The sequence below is a fragment of the Eucalyptus grandis genome, chromosome 9, assembly GCF_016545825.1.
Source record: "Eucalyptus grandis isolate ANBG69807.140 chromosome 9, ASM1654582v1, whole genome shotgun sequence".
NCBI classification, from domain to species: domain Eukaryota; kingdom Viridiplantae; phylum Streptophyta; class Magnoliopsida; order Myrtales; family Myrtaceae; genus Eucalyptus; species Eucalyptus grandis.
In genome coordinates this window covers 36,392,217-36,418,810 of record NC_052620.1, presented here as the reverse complement: position 1 = coordinate 36,418,810, position 26,594 = coordinate 36,392,217, and the positions used below count along the sequence as shown (strand labels likewise).

General features: G+C 40.5%; 2 protein-coding genes and 1 pseudogene across 3 annotated transcripts; 2 read left to right on the top strand and 1 right to left on the bottom strand.

Annotated features, from left to right (window-relative positions):
• The first annotated feature begins 1,649 nt into the window (after nucleotides 1–1,649).
• Nucleotides 1,650–2,358, top strand: LOC104424876 (photosystem II repair protein PSB27-H1, chloroplastic). Its single transcript, XM_010037402.3, has one exon. The coding sequence runs from the start codon at nucleotides 1,705–1,707 to the stop codon at nucleotides 2,236–2,238; it is 534 nt and encodes a 177-aa protein (XP_010035704.2). The 5' UTR covers nucleotides 1,650–1,704; the 3' UTR covers nucleotides 2,239–2,358.
• Nucleotides 2,359–8,586: 6,228 nt separating this feature from the next.
• Nucleotides 8,587–12,464, top strand: LOC104424877. Of its 2 annotated transcripts, XM_010037405.3 has the most exons (7): nucleotides 8,587–8,809; nucleotides 8,966–9,806; nucleotides 9,953–10,173; nucleotides 10,617–10,839; nucleotides 11,402–11,487; nucleotides 11,581–11,672; nucleotides 11,774–12,464. In XM_010037405.3, the coding sequence occupies exons 2-7, from the start codon at nucleotides 9,711–9,713 to the stop codon at nucleotides 12,013–12,015; spliced, it is 960 nt and encodes a 319-aa protein (XP_010035707.1). In that variant the 5' UTR covers nucleotides 8,587–8,809; nucleotides 8,966–9,710; the 3' UTR covers nucleotides 12,016–12,464. The 2 variants fall into 2 exon arrangements, with proteins under 2 accessions (XP_010035707.1, XP_010035706.1); XM_010037404.3 differs by lacking the exon at nucleotides 8,587–8,809 and having other exon boundaries at nucleotides 8,847–9,806.
• A 3,067-nt stretch (nucleotides 12,465–15,531) lies between these two features.
• On the bottom strand, nucleotides 15,532–26,150 carry LOC104427217 (annotated as a pseudogene).
• Nucleotides 26,151–26,594: the final 444 nt, after the last annotated feature.

Sequence of the window (26,594 nt, the reverse complement as noted above, 5' to 3'; positions counted from 1 at the left end):
ATCAACTCACGAACATTGAGCCAACTCCACGAGCAATCTTTTACGGACAATATTCCGACACTCAAAACGAGCCACGAGGGATGAGCATGTGATGTAAACCGGAGACAACTCTTTCCGGGCATTCATACTAACGCGTCTAAAACATTTATCAATTAAAAAGCCATCAAATCAAAATGAAAGGAACATCTCTAAGTGGAGCACGCCATTATATTCATTCCCCTTTTTCGGTCTCCCAATTATCATTGGTTTAATCTTATCCTTGGTAACGTCTTTAAGGTAGTGATCAGAAGGAGGATTTTTTTTATAATTGCAGAGACCTTTTTTAAAGTCAAAAGAATGGGATTTACGTTTACTACAGCGCAAGAGTACAAAACAGGATGATGAGCAAGTGATGATACATTCTTATCTTCTGCTTTAAGAAAGTATTACTTTAAAGTGCGATATCCACGTATCGACTTTTCTCTTTTGGTAGGTATGCGAAGACTTGCGTTTTCTTTTGCCCAAGTCCTGTTGTAAGAAAGGGAATGTCTTGTCTGAAATCGCCAGGGCCAAACTCTTGCTCGGAAATAAGGTGAATTTTGTCGGAATAGATAATGGACTGATGGTCTAGATGGGCATGGAATTGGGCTTCATGAGCTTAACGGAAGTTGTAAACTAGCTAGTAAGATGGCCCTCCAGGAAGCCATTTTCCAAAACGAGTAAACATTTCACAAAAGAGTACATGAATAGATAAATAAATAATAAAAGGGTTGATCGGATTGGGTTTGACGGGCAAACGACTTTCTTGGGCCCGCCCGAAATTGGACGGGCTTTATTGGGCCTTGCCCCTCTTTTGGGGGATGAATTGAAAATACAAGGGCTTGATTTGTGAAAACGTGAAAGTACAGGGACGAAAACTAGGGGTTTAATTTTTCATAGCTGATGTTCCTCGATCTCACTTACTTATGTGTGCAGATGACAATGGAACAAGTCTTTCGCTGCACAAATGACACATTCATATCGAAAACAAGTATACACATAAAATGGTACCCAATTGTGGAGGAAAATTATTCAATTAGTCATAAACCTATTATATATATACCAACTCATTCCTAATTTTTTAAATTTACCAATTTAGTCATATACCTTTATGTAAAATTTTAATGTAGTCATTTCGATTAATTTTAACTAGAAATTACTAATATATTAGTCCAATAATCACTGGCCACGCTAATAATCTTTGGCAAAAATTGGTCATGTGCAAAGATTTAATACTAAATAGAAAAACTGAAAAATTTAGGAGTAAATTGATATCTATGCTATAAGTTTATACCTAATTAGGTAATTTTCCTGTCAAGTGGATACTAGATACAGTAGGAGAAAAGTTGTGTCTCCAACTATGTATACCTTTCTTTGAGCCACATGTCAAATTTTCCACCACCCATTGGGGGTACCTATATATATATAGTTTTTTGGAGGCTTTTGAGTTGATACGCTTCTGAATTCCTCAAGAGCCACGACACACCACACCGTGGCAATACACGCAGACGCATCTGAAGATCTCATTGGGTCGCTGCTGATCCTTTAAAATCATAATAGGATAAGGTGATAAGCCCACGTGGCACAAACCCACCTCCCCCTATTTCCGATCCATCACTAAAAGATGCCAAAACTCTCTCCCTCCCTCCTCCTCCTCCTCCTCCTCCTCCTCCACCACCGCAAACCATGGCTTCTCCTACCCTCATAACCCCCGCCACCACCCCAAAACCCCTCCCTCTCGTCAAATCCAGACACACCGCCACAGCCCCCACCGCCGCTGCTGCCAAAGCTGCATTGCCGAGTGCGCCGCAACCCCGCCGCCGTGAATTCCTATCGATTGCATCGGCCAGTATACTCTCGGCTGGGCTGATCAGCCCGGTAGTGGCCCCGGCACTCGCTGCCTCCGATGAGGAGTACGTGAAGGAAACTGAGGAGGTGATCAATAAGGTGAGAAGCACGATCGGAATGGACAAGAACGACCCCAGCGTGGCCGACGCGGTGGCCACCTTGAGAGAGACGTCCAATTCGTGGGTGGCCAAGTACAGGAGAGAGAAGGCCCTGCTCGGGAGAGCCTCCTTCAGGGACATATACTCGGCCATCAATGCCGTCTCGGGCCACTACATCAGCTTCGGGCCGACCGTGCCGATCCCGGCGAAGCGGAGGGCGAGGATCTTGGAGGAGGTGGAAACGGCCGAGAGGGCACTCTTGAGGGGAAGATGAGCGTGTAAATTCATGTGAAGGGAAGAGATACCCTTTTTGCATTTCGTTTTTGATTTTAGGCTTTGCTTTTTGTACTTTTTTCTTGGCTTATAATGAGATGAGAAATTCACTTTGTGAAAAGGCCATGGAGGGAGAAGGTTGCAATCCGTTAGGAAAGGCGTTGATGGCGGGTTGTGATTTGGTTCGATCATTTTCACTTCTTCACAAGTCCCATCTTAATGGGCCGGATAATAATTAGGTCACGATCTTCCAACACAAGACCATTCTGTTTAGGTTTCAAAACAGTTCATGCCAACAGGCATCTAATATTAAATTCACCGAATATGATGGTACTTATTTTGCGAATGTCCAATGCCAAAGTCACTGAATGGGCAAATTTTTAATCCCTATCTCAAGACCGTTATAGTTATAGTTGTCATTCACCAAGGCCTATGAATCATTTGAGGGTATATGATGTTGAGAAAATTTCTATCAGATTTTAATGTTGACAAAATTTTCTAGTCTTAATGCTTATTTTTAGAACATATTAATTATGAGTATGTTTTTGAGTTTCCGTTGAAGACTTTTTGTCAAAGTTTATTCTATTCCAGAAACATATCCCATCCTGACGAGTCTAGATCAAGATTGTGTCAAGGCCATAATGAGGAAGAGTCCAAAACTAGACTTAACAAGGTTATGACATGTATCCAGAATGAAACTTATTCGGAATTTATTCTACAATGGCTAAGTTTTCTAGCAAATGATTTTACTTTATATACATATACATACATATATACATGTCAATCATAAATTGACAAAATCAATCTCAACATAAATTCCATATTAGAAAGTATTACTTATGGAAACAAAGATTATGTTTATATGGGCAACCGCAAGTGAAAATTCCGTTCTTGTCTTCAATAGCCATAAGATCTCTTCGAATTATTTTGTCTAGATTGGAAGAATTTCAACGGCTAGTGTTGCATGGAGGGCTACTTGAGGAGGTCATTTGGTCGAGAAGAGCAAGGAACATGAACCTGAAATTCCAAAATCTAAAGCTATTCTTAATTACTTCTCTTTGTTTGTTCGCGTTTTAAATTGTGATCGTGAGAGAAAACACAAGAAGAAGAGAGTGTTAGTGAGATAGAGCGATTTATTATTGAGTGTTTACATTCATAAGTTGTAATCTTCTGTAGATCCTTAATGAAATCTTAGCTAGTAGGTTGTTGGCGTGAGATAGTGGATGTAGGTTTAATTTAAGCTGAACCATTATAAATTTCATATGCAATATTTTCCTCCCTTAACTCTCTTTATTTAACTCTCTTGCACACTCACAAGTTAATCAATTCACCCCTCGAAGTGTTCGTACTAGCGATTTTATTTTTGTTGGGAAACAGATTCCCAAAAACAAAACACAAATTCATTGTGGGATTCACTCGATATTCAATCAAAGAACACCAAAGCAAATGCGAAAAATAGAAAATTTTTTTTTGGTAAGATAAAAAGTATATTAACTTTTACCAACGGAACGAGAAGAGTGGAAGGGCCAAAGTAAAAGAAAGAGGGGAGACCAAAATGGCAACCCTCAAGAAGGCTAAAAAAATGAAAACATATGTCACACCGATCATAAGGTAAATTATGGAGTCAAACATACCCTGTCTTTCACAAATTAAACACCGATGTCGCAGTTTGAGGAATAATTCTAATATTGTTCTTGAAGAGGAGCGTGGGAGAGAAACTGAGAGATGGAAACTGAGAAAAACGTATTCTCAATTTTCAAAAGATATTGATAATCTGATAACCAACTGATCAGATCTATTAATTGCCCATATTTTCCCATTTTTTTTTTTATTTTACAGTCCTCCATGGGCCCTACACTTACGGGCCGAGTTTTGGGCCAAACATGGGCGGACGGGCCTAAATAAACCCATCATCACATAAAAAACCAATCAATTTTTATTTCCGTTCTATAAATAAACAAATAGAAAATTTATACTTCTAATTTCTATTTGAAATTTATATCTAAGCTAAAAGTTTGTCATGGAAAATTGGAATATGAAATTACCTTATTAAACGGATTTTTGTTCCAAACTCGATCCTTAGAATAGAAAAATAGAAGCACAGAGAAATAAAATAATTATCATTTGTGCCTTAGAAATATATTTAGTATTATAGTTTAGGTTTAGGTTAATCATAGTTTACCTTAATTGTTATTAAGTCTAATGGCTTTCTTTCTCTATATACAAGGGTCTTGTACTCTTCTTTTCATAAATACATAATATTGTATTTTTCTCTCCTCTTTCAGAGACATCAACTAAGTATCGGAGCCATCATTCTCACATGGGCAACATCTATTGAGTATGCTCCATGGTGGTCGTCTAGACGCCGGCCACGCCGCTCACGGTTCTCCACCAAGACTGAAGCCTTTAATTGTTGCTCGGCACACCTCCGTCACCGATTTTGAAAAACAATCACAGTCACCAGACTTGATGCCCTCAGATGAACCCGATTCTGAAATTCCGTCACCGATGGATGCTGCCACATGTGCCGTCACGTCTCGGATCTGCCAAGCTCATCGTTCTGTAGTTTTGATTTGGAAACCTTTTGCTGCTTATTTTGAACAAACCAATATCACCGCTAGTCTCTCGCCACCCTTGGATGAGCTAGCCCGTGAAATTTCACGCCAAGCCGCCGCTGGAAACCGTCGCATGTGTCGCCGAGGGTGTCAACTTCTAGTGCAGGTGCAACGCTGACGTCATACGACACATCAGCCACGCACCCTGCGCCACGTCTCTTGCTTCGCTAGAAAGTTGCCACATCACCATTGACCATTGACCGATTGTTGATTATAGATTGACCGCTGGCCGGTCCAAATCAAACCAGGCGAACCGGTTCCTTCACATTTCTAACCGGTTCGAGCACTTTCCAATCGGTTTATTGGCATTTTCGGTCATTTTTTGGGTATTTAGACTTGCTGAATCTAGTTTTTGGCCTTATTTTCTTTGAATCTACTCTCTAGGTAATAGTTTCATCATATTTCTTATCATGCTTTATTTAAGTTGGTAAAGTGCTTATAATGGATAAATTTTGTAAGCTTTTTTGCCAATGCAATCATAAGGCATCTAATTGCTATTGATTATGAGTTAAAAAACTTATTGGGCCGAACTATTAACCCTGAAGTTGAGGCTCATAGGCATGTCCATTTGCTGCTATTGCTACCATATCATTGATCTTCTTTCTTGAGCAAGACTCACTAACTACAAGGTCGATGCAACTATTATTGTACCAATGCAAGTTTGATGCTAGAGATGAGACTCCTCATTCAAATCCTATACTCTATTGATAGTTTGTTAACGGCCTTATATATCTCATTGTAACTCAACCTAACATCACATATATTGTTCATATTGTTAGTTAATTTGTTGCAATCCTTTGAATTCTTTGCTATGTCAAGAGTACATTATTTGAGGATCTTTCATTTTTCTACTCATTCTATATCAAATGTGATAACTTACTCTAATGTTGACTGGCTGTCAATCCTTAAGATTGTTACTTTGTCACGGGTTACTACTTCCTATTTGGGCAACTCACTTATCTCAAGTGTAGGAAAAAATAGACTATTGTCAATTGCTCTACGTAAGCATAATATCGAGCTCTTATTGATACGAAATTGGAATTATTATCATTACGATGACTACAAGCGGATTTGAGAGTGTGTCATAATAGCGGCACAATCATTCATTGCGATAACAAATTCTATTCAATTAGCACATAATGATAATTTTCATGAACGCACCAATCACATTGAAATAGACTGTTACTTCATTTGATATGGTGTTTCTTGTGGCATTGTTCGACTAGTATCCATTGCATCCACTGATCGGACTACTAATATCTTCATGGAGGTACATTTACCTAGGCATTTTCTAGATTTTTTTTTTCCAAACTCCAGTCGATGACATTTGAGTTGCCTTGAGTGGGAGGGGGTGCTAGAGATATATTTGGGATTACAGGTTATAATTAAGCCAATTATAATTCACCTTAGTTGTAATTAAGTCTAACCACTTTCTCACCATATATGCAGGGGTCTCGATGATGATGATCAGGAGGTGGGCCAAATGATGGTGGTGGTGGCGGCGGCGAAAAAAACTGTTCGAAGATGTCGATGGTGTGGTAAGTGGAGATAATGGAGCCACGGATTAGATTTGCTATAGTGTACTAAGACAATAATATCCATAGAAGCAAACATTAGGATTTGAAATGAAATGACAAATATCGTCAAATCAAGTATATTCAGTAGATCAAGCCAATTGAAAAAAAAAAAAAAAAAAAATCCTTCACGATAATGACTTTGGGGTTGCCGTTCAATATCAGGAAAACAGACATTGAGCCCATATATTTTCCATTCTAGACATTGTCCATATCATTACCTATAAAATCAATGTTCCTCTTGGTGATATTGGATTGGGTTGGGCATGGGGGCCAGTACTTGGCCATTTTAATATGCTAAACAAGAGAAGAAAAATCCAAATGAAGGGACACCAGGCACGGACAAACATGTTACAGACGAAAAACGTTGATAGAATTCGAAAGGACTCGAAACCCAAGATTTAATGTCCGTTGCTGGAGTATTACTTTTCGTAAAAATAAAAAATAATGAATAACATAACTTCGTGTCAAATATGAAATTTTTTGTAAACATCATCCAGGAATACTCTTAAGTCGCCCACCTGCAGATGCACGTGTTTGTGAGTAGGTAAGCGATGACCTGTTCGAGGTGCTTTGCTTCTCCATCTCTACCCAGTAAACAAAAGCCATTTTCACGTGGGGAACGTCTGTACTGGATAAATTATCGCTAGAAAACGAAGTTAAAAACTAAACACTCTCTAACTTTTGGGTATCTTCCAACGAGCTCCTCCTAATGGGTGTGTAAGAGAAAGTACTTAATACGCTACTGTATCCCGCAAGTGACGACAATGTTGTCCCATTGGTCATTCCTCCTATATAAATTCACATGTTACGTATCCTCATCCCATATTATATTGGGTGTGTTATGCATATCACTTTTGATTGACTTATCGCATCGTTTATTATAATCGTGTGATGTAATAAATATATAATATGCTTTTTGAAAAATAACAATACCGGTTAAATGGTGACGATCAGACGGCGAGATACATAAACAGATGAATCAAAATAATGGAGCACTAACTTTTTATAGCATAATTTTACTTCCCACAATTGTTGGGGGTTGGTCAATTCCTTTTTTTTTTTTTCCCACTTTCTCATAACTTGGATTTGGATTTATCTGGAAGGGGGCCAAAATATCCATCAAGGCATAACGCAGGCATGAAATTGGTCAAAGCAGAGGGCCCAACCCCCACCACCCACTGTCTCGCCCTGCTTCGCAAAAAGCTGTTCTTTTCACGCTTCTCACCCCACATCGCCACGGACGAACACGTGTTTTGGTCCGCTTCTCGTCCTCTCCTTCTCCCTTTCGCCATCACCAACCCCACCGGCGAAAAAAGATACACGTAAAAGCGAAAATTTTACAGACATTCTACGGAGTCGGTCGGTAATGGTGTATCCTCGTATTTTATGCAAGTGGCTTGGCCTCTCGTTCACGCGGTTTGCCGAACGCCCGGGCGTTGACTCTTTCTTCATCGCGAGCGAGCTTTCGTTACAGCTACGGAACGCGGTAAAGAGTAGCGAAACGGCTATTAGCGAATGGGATTATGCGTAGAGCAGGGGCTGGTTAAGGTCTTTTGCTTTCGGAGCACGGTTCAGGCCTAAAACAGAGGAAGTACAGCTGCATCAGCGGACAAATCAGTAGCAATTTCCGCTTTTCCCCTGTTTTTATGTTCTTTTCTCCTTTGAAACATGCATTCTTCCCTGTTTCCTATCCCTAGTGGGGGTGCGAACGCTCGACGTGATTAGACTTGGTAATGGAGTAGACGCTACGTGAGGCGATCTAGTCATGAGCGACGAATAGATCGACTGATCCGGATGTACCTGGTTCGAAATATAGTTTTTGGTTATTTTTAATGTTTCTCCTCCTGACCCACCTCGACATTTTCCAATGAAATTGAGATGCCATTGATATAAGAACCTACTAATTGTATATAATCACCCAATTTTTGGAATTTCATTCTTCACACGTAATTGTCGAAATTGCATTATATTTCAATTGAAAAATGCCATGCTGGGACCATTCTTTTGTCTTTTCTTTTTTTTTTTTTTTTTTTTTTTTTTAAATCAATTGCAGATGATATTTTTGGATAAACAAAGAGGAAAAGAAGAGTCAAACCAATAGATTTTTTTTTTTCCCGAAAGTAATGCGGAAACTCGGAGATACTCCATCTTTGCTGCAAGAAAAAAACTTTATATTCGGCTCTTCAAAATTTGGAGATTCGTAGATCACATGCTTCTTCCCAGTCAAAGCCATAGACCACTTCCAATCGATCTTCCCCAGGAATCGATTCGAGAAAGATAACAGAGTATAACGTTCTTCGGTATCCGTATGCTCAAGAATTTCCCTGCTTTTTATTAATCAATGGAGACAGCTGAATCCCATTAATGGTGATAAATTCTGGTAATCTGATGCTTTCATAACGCTGTGTGGGTCACCTGGCTTTCTTCCTTCCTTTTTTTTTTTCTCTCCCTCCCGCATTCATTTCGTGGTTCTCTCGCTAGATTGTTCTGATCTTTTTCTCTCCTCTTTCTCTCTCTCTCTCTGCCCCTGTTTCAGACTGTCCTTGCTCTGCTCGGCAAAGTCCAGAAACTTCGCTTCCTCTCTCGACCTCTGTTCACCCAAGAGTCTTGGTACCGCTACGGCCCACCAATCTTTGATCCGGGAAATCTGCATTTCCTCTTCCAAGCTCGGATCTTTCCGAGGTTCTCACCAGCTTTTCTGGTCTTTTTTCTGGGGACGAGTCTTGGATTTTGAGGGATTCTTTTTTTGTTTTGTTTTGTTTTGTTTTGTAAGCTTGGATTGGGTTCAACTTAAAGTCTCGGTTTTGAGTGGTCGCGACTCTTCTTCGGAGGAGGGCTTCGGGGGGGTCTTGTTTCGTGAGTATTGATAAAAGCAGGGTCGGCTTGAGTTTTCTTTAAGGCTGGTGTGAAACAGAAGAGAGATTAAACAATCACTCCTTGTTAACTTCGTGTTCGTTCCAGTCTCTCTTTCTTTCGAAGGGTTACACGTTACATTGCCAACGAAGAGTCTCGAGGGAGACAGAGACGGGGAGAGAGTTTTTATGTTCCTACAAAGTCGTAATTGTAGAAAGGTCAAAAATAGGGAAATTATTTCTTTTGAGAGAGATTTCTGACTGTATGTGTATATAAAGGGCAGGACCTATTCCGGTTATTTCTCTCTTCCTCCCACGGTCCTCTCTTTGTTCTCCTTGGTCTCCTCCGTTTCCTCCAATTTCTCTCCGGGGTTCGGAGAGAGAATTCTGAAACGAAAAACCTCTGTCTCTCTCCCTGTCTCTGAAATCATGGTCAATAATAAGGATGCAATGCGATTGGGATCAAATCTTGATCGCTTCCTCCATCAAATTTCGCCAGTAGTTCGATCCCAGTTTCTCCCCCAGGTATGTCTTTCTTCTGATGATATCTCTCTATAAGGCGTTTCCATTGACTAGCCAATTTAATTTCCATTTACTGGCCAAAAGAATCTAATTTCCATTTGCATTTCCTTGGGTCAGTTACTATGGTTTTCTTTGTTTCTGTTTGTCAGACTGAGATTAGGAAACTGAATAGCTTGTGGCATCCATGGGAGAGAGAAAAGGTTGAGTATTTCACGTTGGAGGATCTGTGGCACTGTTATGATGAATGGAGTGCGTATGGGGCTGGAGTCCCCATTGTCTTGAGCAGTGGGGAGACCTTAGTTCAGTACTACGTGCCGTATCTATCTGCGATTCAAATCTTCACCAGCAGTTCGTCTGTCAACCGCTTCAGGTACTTCGTTTTTTGACTGGATGTGCACGAGACTCTATAACATGGTGAACTGTACTTGGTTAGTGGATCCAGAAAGATCATCGATGATAGCGGTCGAGAATTCAGATCAATTTCATGAATTAAGTGCACATTTTTGAATCTTTGAGTATCTTTGGATAGGTTTTCATCTAATGCTAAGTTTGGGTTGCTCATTAAGTAGTTGGTATGCTCGTGTCTTATGAATCGCTGTCCTTGTTGAGTTCCTCATGTGCCTGCCTGAAGAATCATGCAGTTTCGTGTGTGGATCGATATTTAAAACTGGAATTGCAATAGTTCTTGTGCATACTGGTCTATCTAATCATCCGACAGTTAATAAATTCATTGTGCTCAGGGTTCTTTACATTCTAGTTGGATGTATTTGCTAGATGACTGTGAACAAATTAATCTTGTGGGTGTAATTTCAGGGACGATCTGGAATTGGGAGAATGTGAGACTAGGGATTCCTTCAGTGATTCATCTAGCGAGGAGAACGAGAGTGAGAAGTTGTGGCAATGGGATGGGTGCTGCTCTGACGATGGAGGATCGGAGCAAGATAGCCCATGGCATCTGAACGAGAGATTGGGTTACCTTTATGTGCAGTACTTCGAGAAAGACACTCCTTATACAAGAGTTCCTCTCATGGATAAGGTGCTTTTTGTCTTTTAATTTCCTCAACTAATACAATGTTCTGCGTTATATACTTTGGTTTGTTTGCACATTGCGCATCACATATTTTGCTTCAATTCAAAAGATGGTGAAAGATATGACATGACTGGTGAGTATCCTTTTGCCCGTAAGAATCATTTCGCATACTTTCTATGACAGGTTGCATAAAGATGTGACGAAACTTTTGACTTTTAAGTATAGTGTCCCTTCCTTTATATCTTTTTTTTTTTTTTTGGTGAAGGCCCTTCCTTTATATCTATCCTTATCTTCTCTAAATTATCTTCGATGTGGATTGCGGGTCACCCTGTTGGCACACTTGCCATGCTTGCAATACTTTGTGTGCGCATGGGTTGCATAGTTTGCTTTTCTGCTAATAACTGAAGATGCCGTGCTATGATATGACTAACCTTCATGTTCATTTCCCCCCTTTCTTCCCCTTTTTCTGGTGCATATGCTTCTGTGTCGCTTTTTCTTGAAGCAGAATGATTCAAAATGACTGAAAGACACTGTTCTGTTCTGATTGATTCTACAATATCTATTTCAGATCACCGAATTAGCTCGAAGGTACCCGGGTCTGAAGTCATTGAGAAGTGTAGATCTATCACCGGCTAGTTGGATGGCGGTCGCTTGGTCTCTTTCTCTCTCTGACTAATACCACTCAATGATGTCTGTCTGTCTAACTTACTAGACTCTGATCAATCTTTTGATGTCAACAATGTTCAGGTATCCAATATATCACATCCCCATGGGAAGAACCATAAGGGACCTGTCAACATGCTTCCTAACTTACCACACCCTCTCGTCTTCGTTTCAAGGTAGTCTATTGGTCTACTACTATTTCACTGTTTTGCGCATCCAATTCTTCCCGAATGTTTTCGTGCATCAGCCTGAATGTTGCTAATTGATGTCATTAAAGATATGGACATTGAAGATGACATAGAGTGTGCTCAGAGGAAGAGAAAGGAAGGGGAAGACATCTCCCTGCCTCCATTCGGGCTAGCCACTTACAAGATGCAAGGAAACGTGTGGGCGTCGGGGAAGAGTGGTCGGGACCAAGAGAGGCTGGCGTCGCTTTCGAGTGTGGCCGACTCATGGTTAAAGCAACTTAGGGTCCAGCACCCCGATTTCAGCTTTTTCACGGGTTCTTGGCGTGGGTAAGATCCTTAGACCCCATCGATCCACATATCGTACCGACGGTTGCTTCCTTAAGCGAGAGATCAAAAGCTGATTGTCAATTGCGTCCTGTCATTATTGGCCCTTTTGAGTGGGTTCTGCAGCGTTTCATAGTGCCTAGATATGGTGAGACGTACGAATCAGTGATTTCGACGAATATGTGCTTCTTACGATGTAACTGAGACTATAACCATGGAGTTGCGGTGGACCTGTGAGAGTTTACGTGTTGGGGAGGCAAATTGTGACGTTCCTTTTCGAACTCCGACACGCATCGTGTGTATCATGTGATGCCGGACGAATAGTTTGACATTTTGTTGTGATCTAGCAGCCGTGGGAAGAGGCAGTCCTCTCCATGGTTATGTACCAATTTTTGTATAGATGTAAATTCTCTTTCTCGCTTGCATTGGCCTCCGTTTATGCACTGCCTTTATACTTGTCTTCTATGGTTTTCGTCATGTTTGGCAAGAATGGCCGAGGAGTTTCTGAAATTTGTCTGCATAGTCCTAAATTTCTTTTAGACGCAAGTGAGGTTACGAAGTTTTGGAAGTTGCTGTGGTGGTTGGGGTAGCGTTTTCTTTTATTGAGGAAACCCTTGATTAAAGGCATATTTGTTTCACGAAAAACCTATGATTTGGACAAATTTTTTTCAAAAAATAATCATGCGTATTGTTTCTAAGATGAATGGATGAAAAATATCTTCATCATCCATGAAATTGTTTAGGTATAACTTATTGTGGATGATGAAAACGCTTTTTTATTAACTAAGTAATTTAAAAGATATATTTAATCACTTTTGAACTCATTCTTTGTTCTCGAAATAAAGGGACCTTAAGTGAAAGGGATTCATTCATCAAATTTTCTTGGTTGAGAGCGAGTCTTTCATCTAATGGTTATATCTTCAGCAATGAGAAAGATGGGTGTATTCATATATTTCATGAGACTATAAAAAATCACATTGAAATATAGGATCATTTAGCACTCACAAGCCTTTCAAAGTCTTTGAGCTCCATAAGCATTCCAATTTCGACATAATCTTTCGCATGGTGATTCACTGGAGCCGTCCCAAGCGAGTTCTTTCCCAAAGCCGAGGCGATTGCCGAAACTGCGAATGTTGTCGTCGAGGGGATCCTCCTTCCTCCAACGTTCTCTTCCATTCCGTTTCGGTCCTCTCCCTTTCATCAAACAAACCCGTTCCCTTCTACTCTGGACATGGCGTCCATGATGATCACCTTCTCATCTTTGTTCGGCAACACTCTCCTGCAATTCCTCAGGATCTTGACGAAATCTTTGTTGCTCTGACCGTGGAAAAGCACACCGCGAAATGATCGTTGTACCTTCTTTTACCCGTTGCCTTCATCATCCATGAACGTAGACGTTATTTGCTTGTATATTTAGCTAAAAGTTAATGCTGAGTTCTATCTGTATTTGTAGCACTCGCAAGAATTATGATCTTTTCATTTGCATCAGCGTTTTTCCTGTTTTCCTGTTTTTCAATGTTATTCTCACTCTAAATCGAGGTCTATTTGGTTTGACTAGTTAAGTGAAAAGGGGTGACTCATTCTCTTTCTTGCCAAAACTCAAAGATATTGTTTAGATTTCAAAGTCATGAAAAAGGTATATATAACTAAGGTATATAAATGTTTTGAATCGTTTAGTTTTGATAGCTTGCATGTTAAATACAATATAAATTACATGTGTGCAAAAGAATTGGAATCGGATCGAATTGATCGGTTCTGAATATTTCCTGGTTCCAATTATTGGACCCACTGAGTATGGGTTCGATTCCCTATTGCAGGTGTGAAACCACCAATACAAACCACTAGGATTGGATTGGTACAAATAATATATATTTTAAATTTTTATATTTTCTACATTTTCATGCGCCAAAAAGGTTACGTTTTTTCCCCCCAAAATAACATAATTTACAAACAAAGAATGCACCATAGAAGTGCACGAGAAGCAGAACAAGCTAGAGAATAGTGGAGACCCATTCAGACTCCCATGGATAAAATCCTGTACTTCTCTCCTACTTCTTCCGAGCATATTTCCATAGAATGCAGTTTGGTACGAACCCCTGAGCATTCACTAAACGATCTCATGTCAGCATTTGTTATTGAGATTCAAACTACAGTAAAATCCTTCCTCACTCATCTTCATTTTAGATCAGCTCATCTTCTTCTTTTGCTTCTCGATTAGCCAAATTCAAACCACAAGAACAAGCAACAATTCCCTTAAATTGAACTGCGAATCAAAACCACATATTTGCCACAAGCGAGGACATGCCGATGCCATGGACCCACTTGGGAACAAGACCCGATCGGTGGTACAATTCTCGAGTGGATCTAAGAATTAGTGGGCAGTTCCTGATTCCCAATTTGTAGAACCCACTCTTTGTGGATAGTTCCTAGCACCTACTTGGAACAAATCATCCTTAATCTAAATTGCTAAATGTACAAAGTTTCAAAGAAAGCAAAAAGGGCAATAATAATATTAAAAAAGTACTCCAAACGAATTTGTCATATTAGAGAAGTGTCCATGCATGCCTTAATGCATTGTAGATTTTGGCATGTGACTACCATGTGTATGCACATGCACTTGCTAATTGGTCTTGGATCTTTGTTTGCGATATTGTGGGACTTTCAAATATTTCAATTTTGCTAATTTCATGAATACATAGAAGTCGTCCCATCCACATGTTTTAGGTAAGACTCCACCATAAAGCAATGATTGTGGCTTTCAAAGTAGGATAATTATAAGAAAAGTTATAAACCTGTTGTACTGATTTCAATTCAGTTTTAAACTTTTCAAGTTAACCAATTTAGTTAAAAATCTTTTGACGATTTTCCTTAGCTAATTTTGGGCGAAAATCACTGGCATAGATGCCGGCGAGTAACACTATTTGGCACGAGTAACACTAACATAGACAATTATTGTAAACTTTTAGAGATTTTTCTGATTTTTTTTTTTTCGTTTTTCATTTTCTCTTATTTCCCTCTATTGGTGAGGGCCACGCTGCCCTTGCTTAGTGCTGTTGAGGGTTGCCAGCCCAAAGGGAATAAATAAAGAAAGAAAAGAAAAGAGCTTTAAAATTTATTAAAAATTCAATTTTTTTTAAATTGTGTAAAAATTGTTCATATTAGCGTCAATCATGTGCCATAAAGGATGGCGGGGTCCAAGTGAGTGATTCCATGCTAGAATTGACTGAAATGACTATATTAGCAAATCCTTAAAATATTTAGAACTAAATTGGCCAAATTAAAAGTTTATGAATGAATTTGCCACCATACAATAGGTTAAAGAGTTTTTGTTTTTTTTGTTTTTATGGCGATTTTCCTTCCCCAAGGCTAATATGATTGGAACAGCTATGATTTGGATATAAGATTTGCATCATCAAGTCGAGGAAGAGGGATTTAGTTCATAAAGTCCGAGAATTCAGAGTGTAGATATACATAAACACACAACATGTAGGCGACACCAGAGCAAGCTCAGGACATATGACAATCACAGTGGAAAAGCTTTAATGATGGACAACAAGGAAGGGGTTTGGATGATGTTGTAGCGAGGGAAGCCTCCTTCCTCCAAAATCTTCTTCCATTCTGGTTCCCTCCTCTCTTTACCTCCGTATAGCGTGATCATCAGGAGATCGAACCCCATTTGTGCCTCATCGAGCAGCCCATCCCGTCTGGTTATAATACGACGTTGGCTATGATCACCACGCTGTTCTTTTTCGGTAGGGCTTTTCTCCAGTTCTTCGGGATTCTCATGCAATCTTTCATCATTCCAATTGTGAAGGATTTACTGCAAATAGTAGGAAATAGGATACTTCCGTGATGAATCATTGGGACTGATTAAGTCACAAATGTTTATTGCAGCAATTATCATAGACAGTTTGTGCATTAGAACTTGAAAAGTAGCTAAATATGGCAAGAGTGACATTTTTTTGTTAGAGATGTCTGATGTCTGTGATTGTGATGGTAGAGATAGAGATGAATTAACGATCAAGATTTTTGATTTCTAAAAGTGTGAACCCTTTTTAAGGATTCAGTTGAAAATGTCTAGTGCTTATGGATATATTAGTCGTTGACTTATTTTTTTTTTTTTTAAATTATAAGACAAAATTAAAATACGAAAAATATATTGCCTAATACTAATTTTTCATGAAATAATGGCGCGTAGTATATATCGAGCTTTATTATTATTATTTTTTAAATCTCCCTCATGATTTTCTCCTCTTATAAAGTATAATATCGTTGTAAGATTTGCGCACACATATGTGGTCGTGTGATGTGGATTGTGCGTGCGCTCGGGAATTCTGTCATCGCATCACCCGTTGATCACGTTGCACAATGTGGTAGAATTGACAATACTAGGGCATTGAACTTCTTCAAACTTTCGACCAAATAAAAGAAATTCTTCAAACGTTTATTTTACACACTTCTTATATAGAGCTAAAAAACCATATCTTCCTCCTACCATAACTTTTCCTATAAAATAAAACTTATTTTAACTTTTAAAAAATCACAAAAATATGATATTGATTTTAGATGTCATTTAGTTTGAAAGGTTTCAAGAATATGGAATTGAATAGAAGTCAATAGGTGAAAAATGATATTACAAAAGGTATAGAAGTCACACTAAGTCAATAGTTGGGGCATGTTTAGTTGCTTAGATAAGAAGCTTTATCGGATGAAAAGTTTTTCATGTGTAGATATTTGTTGTTACATCTCGATTAGGAGAAGCCCGAAAAAAGATTTGGATAATAATTTTTAGGGCATTGAATAGAAAAAAAAAGAAAAGAATTCAGACATAAAAAATGAAGTCCTTGGGCCCTAGCAGAAGGGTAGGGGAGGTATCAGGTGCATATGGGTCATGTAAGTTGAGATCACATTCACCGTTAGATCAAATGGGTCAGACAGGATTGAATCTCGTTCGGCTCATTTTTATATCATCCAACTTGTATGTAAGTTGGGTTTACATGCATTGGGTGAAATTAAGATTCTTCCTTAACAAGAAGCAGTGGCACTTAGTCGTGTTGCCTGGGTGACCGTTGCGTGGTTGCATTGCCTCTCCGGCGACCACCGTGGTCGCGTGTATAATCCCATCTCTCCGGCCGCGTTGGACAAGGACATGAATGAGAACACCCTCATCATATCGTGATTTCTATCTCAATGATCTGGCCACCATGGGCAACTTGGGAGAGGACAAAAAAGGACGTAGCGAGGTGAGTAGAATCTGGAGAAAAAGCGCCAAGTCAACACTTTCCTTCATGAAAACAGCATCAGCAATCCAGCACTGGGAATGGCCTCAAACATGTCTGCTCCCCCGACATGAGAAACCCCGCCATGTGCCAGTGCGTCTGCGATGACACGAGGCTGGTCTAAGTAAATCCCCTTGATGTGTGGGTACAACCTAACTCTCTCGGAAACTGCGCCGCCTGTCCCGCCTCCATCGTCTCCGCCATCGATCCCACGCGCTAGAACCCATCCTTGTATGCATAAGTCGATGAAGGCATCGACTTATTCGAGCACGCCATGGCCTCGTTGGGGTTGAATTCGGGTTTGTGGTAAAGAAAAAAATAATTTGTGATAAATTTATGACATATATAGAAATTTGAGATTTTTCATGGTATGAATCAATTTTTGCCCTCCCTTAACGTTAAAGATCTCACATCACTTTGTCATAAGGTTTATTTGCTTTTTAGAAAAATAAATTTTCTTTGAATTAACACTAAGGAAGAAATGCATTTAAATATTTATCGCTTTCATTAGATATAAGAGCTATTTCGTGCGGGGTAAAAAAGAACTTAGTGCTCATGTCGTCATGCATTCCTAACACTAATGGTAAACATATTTATAAATTGCAACGATGATTAGGTGTAACTGAACATCCTTTTTGGTTAAGAAATTTTTTTGAACAAACCAAAAAAAAAGAGGTTAATCTCTCTTTCTTGACCATATACATTAAAGGATTGCCTAAATTAGGGGGAAAATGAAGTGGTGGCTTGATTATTTGGCAATCTCATTATGAGATGTTAATTAAGCATTTCTCTTTCCTTGTAAGTACGTGGACTGAGATAGTTCCACGCGTTACAGGAGGTGCAAAAGCTCCTCAAGCCGGTTATCGAAGGCACTAAATTAGCCGCTATCTTACTACACAGACCCATCGATAGATCCAAAATAAGGGGGTTGCGCGGTCTTTAGAATAGCCAGTAGCTATGAGTAGCTTTTTTTTTTTTTTTGGGTCAAAAGATAGCTTACGATTGCTTAATTAAAGAGGAGTCTTACATAGAGCAGATGGGGAAATATCTGCACATAAAATATTCCAAAGTGGAAAAGGAAGGGAAACTAGCCAATTACATGGTAGGGACTGTTGACGATGTTTTGTTGCTATCTAATCCGCTGCTTCGTTCATTTGGCGTGGACAACAGGTCAACAAAATATTTGGGCTTCTACCGAGCCCATTGCGGCACCTCTCGCACTAACTCCTTTAGATTCCAAGCTATTTCCGTCCGGCCCATAATCATGTCCACGACGAGGAGCTATCACTTTCAATAATCCACTTCCTGTTCGAGTTCGTGCAGCTTGCACTTGAGAAGACTTGACTTCGTGCGTATAGGAGATCCCGTGTAAGATTGCTCCGGGCTTCCGCTTCACTTGCCGATGAAACCCTAATCGTTGCAGCGAAGCCCTCGAGAAGTCTTCCCTCCCGATCGCAAACAAGACCCGCCGCGGATCCGAGAAAATCACCGGGACACCACGCCGCGTCAACATTTAGTTTCAGTTCATCCCCTTCTGGTGGTCTCCATCGGTCAGTTTTTGTTTGATCGGTTGGGTTTTTACTTCCGTTTATCTTTCCTCGGCTGAAAAGCTCTTGTTGTTCTTTTGCTGTGCTCAACAGATCTATGGGACTCGGCTCTTTTGATCGGAATATCCAGGAGTTTCGCGCCTTCCGGATGTGCCACGAATCAATCCGTGAGTTCTCGACCGTAAACCTGTTCTCGGTGGAAAGCTTTGACAATCCAACGATCTGTTCGACTGATGCTTGTTTCCGGTCTGATCTTGTCGAAAATCTGTGCTTCCCATACTCTCTTCGTCCACTTGCATAGAAACAACATATGTTCTGTGGTTTCAATATTCGTCCAACAAAAGGGGCATAATGGATCGTGACAATTTTTCGTTTGTATAGGTTTTCCCTCGTAGGAAGGGCGTTCTGACATAGACTCCAGAGGAAAGATCAAACTTTTGGCGGTACATTTAGGCTCCAAATTTGAGTCCATAAGGTACGCGGAGGTTGATAAGAACAAGAGGGTCTGTTTTGTTCTGGTTTGCCTGTTGTTTCCCGTGCTCGTTGTATCCGCTCTTAACGAGTAATGCCCTGTTTTGTTGCCTCCGTCCATATCAACATATCTGGTTTTACTTGGCATATTGGGATTGCTAATATCTCATTTGCGATTGCTTCATCATAGAGTTGGAGGATTAGCTGTTGGTTCCATTCTCTCGTGCTCGCATTTATCAATTCGATACCAATTTAGGCTCTGTCTCGATTTGATTGGCCTCCTATTACACCATGCATTAGCCATCTGTCTTCTCTAATACGTATAGATTCTCCGTTACCTACCGACCATATGATGTTGTCCTTTATGGTGGCTCGCTGGGCAACAAGCCGTGCCATCCCCATGAGGGTCGGCGTCCTTCGAAGCTGTCCAGACATCACCACTGGGGAAATAAATTCCTTTTAGCACTCTGCTCCATAGAGCTGAAGGGGAGTTGGCTAATCGCCAGAGTTGTTTACCGAGCATGGCTCTATTAAAGGTGAGTAGGTCCTTGAACCCTAAACCCCCTGCATCCTTTCGAGTCTTCAATGTTTCCCAACTTTTCCAAAGCATCCCTTTTTGCGTCGCCATTTTGCCACTGAATGATGCGATGCGTTGTTCTATGGCTTTGCAGATTGATACAGCAACTTGAAGATAGACATTGCATAGGTGGGTAAGGATTGTACCACACTTTTGATGAGCACTTCCTTTCCCGCCTTTGTCAATAGCTTTTCTTTCCATCCTGCTAATTTTGAATCTACTCTGCCAGATCCATGCGAACAGCTCCTTTTAGATTGACCCCATTCAAAAGGTATGCCCAAATACTTTCCCGTTCTCTGTAGGATAGGAACTCTCAACTCAAGAGCAAGATTCTGTTTTAGTACTCACTTTGGACAGCTGCTATTGAACGAAACTCCGGATTTATTTAAGTTGATTACTTGGCCCGTAGCATAGCAATATTGGTTTAGTAGTTGGGCTACATTCTGACACTCTGATATAGTTCCATCCAGAAAGCATATGACATCATCAGCAAACATTAGATGTGAAAGCTTAGGGCAATTTCTGTTGAGCTGTATTCCTGTTAATGTTCCATCTTCTAACGCTTTTTTCATCATCCAGGTTAGCACATTTGACATTAAAATGAAGATATAAGGTGAAAGTGGATCACCTTGTCTAAGACCTCGCGAAGGACTGAAGAAGGAGGTAGGTTCCCCATTAACTTTTACACTGTAGGTAACTGTTGAGATGCACTGCATAATTAAAGAAACCCATTTGACATGAAATCCCATGTGCAGCATAAGATCTCTCACAAAATCCCATTCTATCTTATCGTATGCTTTCTGCATATCTAGTTTTAAGATAGCCTGATGCTTTTTCCTCCTTGTTGTTTTGCGTAGATGATGCAGCACCTCCGTACGATGAAGATATTGTCCTGAATTTGCCTTCCGGGACAAAAGCTCCCCTTTCGGTTCAATGATAAGTGGCAGCCATCTTTTGAGTCTCGTTGGCTAAAATTTTGAGATCACTTTGTAACTAAAGTTGCATAGACTGATGGGTCTAAATTGACTAATATTTTCAGGTTGTTTTACTTTGGGAATCAGCACAATGTGGGGCTGGTTGATCCGAGGGTCAAGAAGACCTGTTCGGAAGAAGTTATGTACTAGCTGCAACAGGTCAGGTTTTAGAGTTTCCCATGACTGTTGATAGAAATTACCGTTGAAACCGTCAGGGCCAGGTGCCTTGTAGGCTCCCAACCGGAACACCGCTTGCGTGGATCTCCTCTCGTTGTTGGTACTTCCACCCGACTTTCGTTTATATTATCGTTATTGGGGTTGGGCATTGATTCAAGATAGGCTGGTAATACCTCGACCATCGAGTCTTGTATAGATTCTCATAATAAGACTTAATGTGTGCCCGTATCCTCGTGGGTTCTCTCCCACCTGTTTTCCTCTACTTGCAGCATTGAAATACGGTTCTGTTTTCTTCGGTTGACTGTTGTAGCATGAAAAAACCGTGTATTTCGATCCCCCCAATGAAGCCATTTAATGCGTGATCTCATTCCCCAGAACTGTTCTTCTTGTTTTCTGAGAGTGTCAATTTTGCTGATAAGTTGCTGTCTTGACTGCTTACTTGAAGGCTGATCTGTTTGATTCGTCAGACCTGTTAATGCTTTATGGAGTTCTTTTATCTCTGTATAAGCGTTTGAGAAATGCCGTTTGCTCCATTTAGTTAATGCTTGTGATGTTTGCCTTAGTTTCTCTGCAAATGTGACTGTTTGACATGAGTTCTCTGCCCATGCTTGCTTAATAACTGCGTGATAATCTGGATGTTCTGTCCGAGAAAACTTCCATTCCCGAACCGCCTAGTCTTTTTTCTTCCTCCAGGGTACAGACTGAGAACTAAGGGACTATGGTCCGATCCTATGGCTGGAAGGACCTGAACTTCGGCATCATGGAAGGTAACTCGCCATTCTAGGGTGCAAAGTGCTCTGTCAAGCCGCTTTTTAACCAGCTCCGCCCCCTCCCTGTTATTTGCCCACGTGAAAGCACATCCTTGACTTTCTACATCCATTAGGGATATATCATTAATCATGGTTCTGAACGCTGCTATTCTTCTATTATCTGCTTCCTTTTTACCAACTTTCTCCCATACATACAGGATCTCATTAAAGTCTCCTATACAAAGCCAGGGAATAGAAGACTGAGGCTTAGTATATCCCAGCACCTGCCATAATTCCTGCCTGAGTTCTATCATTTTCTTTCATGGGACTATGGACCAATTAACCGTAGCATAGGGTTTGGGCCACAGGAAAAAGCTCAAAAGAACTCAAAGTATTGGTCTCATTTGCTAGGCAAAGTTTAGTAGGCCGGCGCTGTTAGTTATGGCCCCCCCCTGATGACACTTCCAAGGAAGGCCTTCGAGTCGAGCTCTTTAAGTTTTCCCCTTAGAGAAAGCTCGGATCCGTTGGTGCTGTCTTCCTGCTATAGTTCTTCAGATTTAATAGATGAGACAGGGTGACGAGAAAGGGGATAATTGGATGTTCACTCACGTACATGAAATACAGAAATCACACTTTTGAAATTTTGGAAATGCTGACTGTGGGGAGAGGTAGTTATGAATTGAATATTGAGTCGACAAGGAAAAGGAGGTCTGCTCACGCTCATCAGTAGTAGTTCATCGCTCTCGTCGTGAAGTAATGAATCAAGTCGTTCCAGAGATGGTTATGATTTATTTGCTCAATGTGGGGAGGTGGATAGATTGAGTAAATTGTGGTTCAGTGCATAAAAAACAAGAAAATTCTTCATTAAGTATGATTAACGAGTGATCTTGAGATACTTGTTGACAAGATCTATTATAGAGATATATCCAAGAAAATTCACTATTTACTTCGAGTAGACATGTGCACTCACGGAATCTATGGATAGATTTCACTGGCAATAACTACCGGGAACTCTTTGAATTAATATGTAGAGATTAGGTATGAGTTGATGGCGTAATACAAGGATGACTTCTATGTCAATGTACTCTTTTTGTTTTTCAAAAGAAACAATAGAATTCATGATTTTCTATTCTCTAATTTTTTTTGTCGGTTCCATTTTCTAATTTCTATAGTAACTTTTCAACCGAAAAAATGAAGAAGACTATAACTAGTAGTTGTTCAATGGGAAAAAGCCACAAAAACCTTAAGCTTTGCCCACTATAATACATTTATCATAAACTATTTTTTGTGATACCAAAAACTCTAAAACTTGTATTTGTGTAACATATTTATCTCAAACTTTTTTCCGTGACACAAAAAACTCTAAACTTATAAATGTGTGATAGATTGACCTAAAAAAGCCCAAACTTTTTTATGTGATATCAAATTTGTGAGTAAATGTGTTACATAGATATAAGTTCGGGATTTTTGATGCCATAAGAAAAAGTTTGGAGTAAATGTGTTACATAGATATAAATTTGGGGGTTTTTAATATGGTAAAAAAAATCAAAGTAAATGTATCAGTGAGTATAGTTTAGGATTTTTTTTTGTGTGTGTGGCTTTTACCCTTCTTTAATTCACAAAATCTTCAACTTATTTGTCGAGCCTAACCTTCATTAGGATTTGTGATATCCGTCTACCTCGACCTTTCTCCCTGATTTTCTCATCGATGATTAACAAAGTGAGCGAATCTTCTTACTAAGGATGCTTTCACCGAAGTTATAAAAAGCGTATCATTATATGTTACATTGATATGGATACATAGATGGATAATAAATCTCACCAACTTACTAGTTTTTGGGATCTTTAAGAAATAAAATTGAGACACACACACGGGCGCGCGCGCGCACACACTATCCTTTTATATCCATACTTATTTTCTGGGGTTGGTGTAGACGCTTGAGGCTGATTCTAGTACTTGTACACGGCTGGTCATCATCATCAATCCTCGCAAATATTCTTACTTTTTATTTTTTATGTGGTCGAGAAAGAGAGATTAACCTCTCTTCTATTTTTCGGGGTGGCCGGGGGGTTGCCCAAAAATATTTTTTAAGCAAAAAGGATGTTCAGGTACACCCAATCATAATTGCGGTTTAAACATATGTTCATTATTAGTGTTAGGAACGCACGACAACAATAGTTTCCATATCTCATTTAATGAAGAACAACAAAAGACAACAATAGTTTCCATATCTCATTTAATGAAGAACAACAAAAGTCGACAAAGTACACTTAAATATGGTAATCTGGTAATGCGTGCCGACAACGATGTCCAACGTACGTAATTCATAGTCATAGTCCTCAAAATCTAATTTATGGCCACACCCATCCGGTTTGTCAATCACATGTGACGGAGGCTGATTCCGGTACTTGTACAGGGTCGGTCATCATCATCAATCCTCGCAAATATTCAGCTGAACCTGACGATGAGGAATTGTGATGATAGAACAACCAGTGGACATCTTCACCAAGCCCTTGTGCTAGAGACAACACGCATATCTATTGAACAAACTAGGCGTGTTGGACATCTACAAGCCACTAGCTTGAGGGGGAGTAATGGCAGATATGCCGTAATCATGTGAAGATTTGCCCAACATATTTATTGGAAGTCCTGATCTTGATTGATCATGATTTGTATGTAAATGGCAATTAAATATTAGATTTAGATCTAGATTGATATTTAGGATCATTTACTTTCTTACACAGGCTACATCTTGTATTATATCTTAGAAGATTTGTACATTCACATTACATTGAAAGAAAATAGAAAAATTCTCCACGTCTTCTCTCATCTTCTCTCCGGACTCCGTCCATCTCCATCCTTCGAGAGTAACCCTAATGCCGGATGATTAATTCCTTCGTAGGTTGAAGGTTCTCCTTGGCAGCAGGTTGAGGCAGAAGCAAGTCAGAGATCAAGTTGCTTTGATACCATGAGAGAAATCAAAAAAGGAAGGAAGGAAGGATGAAGATGGACGGAGTCCGGAGAGAAGACGAGAGAAGACGTGGAGAATTTTTCTATTTTCTTTCAATGTAATGTGAATGTACAAATCTTCTAAGATATAATACAAGTAGTAGCCTGTGTAAGGAAGTAAATGATCCTAAATATCAATCTAGATCTAAATCTAATATTTAATTGACATTTACATACAAATCATGATCAATCAAGATCAAAGACTTCCCATAAATATGTCGGGCAAATCTTCACATGATTACGGCATATCTTCCAACACGCGTGGGATCATTGGTGGACGTTGGAGGCGGGACGGGCAGCACCGTTGCCGAGATAGTTAGGTTGTACCCACATATCAAGGGGATTAACTTCGACCGGCCTCATGTCGTCGCAGCAGCACCATCGCACGGCGGGGTCTCTCATGTCGGGGGAGACATGTTTGAGGCCATTCCGAGTGCTGATGCTGTTTTCATGAAGGTAAGTGTGACTCTTCGCTTGTTCATAAAATTAGCAACCGCATGTGAATAATTTCTACGTATGAGAACACCTTCATCATATCGTGATTTCAATCTCAATGATTTCTAGCCACCATAATTTCTACGTCCTTAAGGACGTGGCGAGGTAAGTAGAACCTTGAGAACAAGCGCAGAGTCACACTTACCTTCATGAAAACAGCATCAGCACTCGGAATGGCCTCAAACATGTCTCCCCGACATGAGACCCCGCCGTGCGATGGTGCTGCTGCGACGACATGAGGCCGGTCGAAGTTAATCCCCTTGATATGTGGGTATAACCTAACTATCTCGGCAACGATGCTGCCCGTCCCGCCTCTGACGTCCGCCAATGATCCCACGCGCTCGAACCCATCCTTGTACGCATCCACGACGGCCTTCATCACGAACTTGTCCGTGCACGCCATGGCATCACGGAAAGTGCGGTTGAATTCGGGGTTCTTGGACTCCATGTCCCAGTATCCGCAGCCATGAGCTATCTGGAACGCGATTGATCCCCCGTCTTTGATGCAGTCCCTGAGGTTGTGCCACGGGGACACCGTCGTCTGGTGGTCCGCCAGCAACACCAGCGGCGCGAGGCTGAGGTGGCCTGCCCCCTGCAAGAGCCATCTTGACGAAGGTGTGAGGCTGTAGAGCGTCTCTCCACCTTCTTGGTGCGCGGAGAAGACAGTCTTGCGGGCCAGGAGCCCCATGATGCGTGCAAGGTAGGCGGTTTCAGGAGATGGAGAGGGGATGCGGGAGGCTATTAGGGCCAAGGTGACTGGCCTCCCACCCTGCGAGTGGATGATGTCGGGTATCCGGAGCTCCACCGCGCATTTCATACTTGGTCTTGGCCCCTTAACGTTTCATCGAGCAGATCCATTCTCTCTCTCTCTCTCTCTCTCTCTCTCTCTGCGCGAGCTCGCTTTCTCTGTTTGGGACTGTGTGCGAGGTAAGAAGAGAGGATCGGATCGGATCTTATATATATCTGGCCAGGCCAAGGTCATCGTCAGGTTCAGCTGAATATTTGCGAGGATTGATAATGATGACCGACCCTGTACAAGTACCAGAATCAGCCTCCGTCACATGCGATTGACACACCGAATGGGTGTGGCCATAAATAAGATTTTGAGGACTATGAACATGAAGTACGTACTTTGTATATCGTTGTCGACACGCATTACCAGATTACCGGATTTAACTGTACTTTGTCGACTTTTGTTGTTCTTCATTAAATGAGATATAGAAACTATTGTTGTCATGCGTTCCTAACACTAATAATGAACATATGTTTAAACTGTAATTATGATTGGGTGTACCTGACCATCCTTT

Coding starts and splice junctions, on each gene's coding strand:
- LOC104424877 (XM_010037405.3), top strand. CDS start 9,711: ATGGTCAATAATAAGGATGCAATGCGATTGGGATCAAATCTTGATCGC. Junction 9,807..9,952: donor GATCCCAGTTTCTCCCCCAG/GTATGTCTTTCT, acceptor TCTGTTTGTCAG/ACTGAGATTAGGAAACTGAA. Junction 10,174..10,616: donor TCGTCTGTCAACCGCTTCAG/GTACTTCGTTTT, acceptor GTGTAATTTCAG/GGACGATCTGGAATTGGGAG.
- LOC104424876 (XM_010037402.3), top strand. CDS start 1,705: ATGGCTTCTCCTACCCTCATAACCCCCGCCACCACCCCAAAACCCCTC.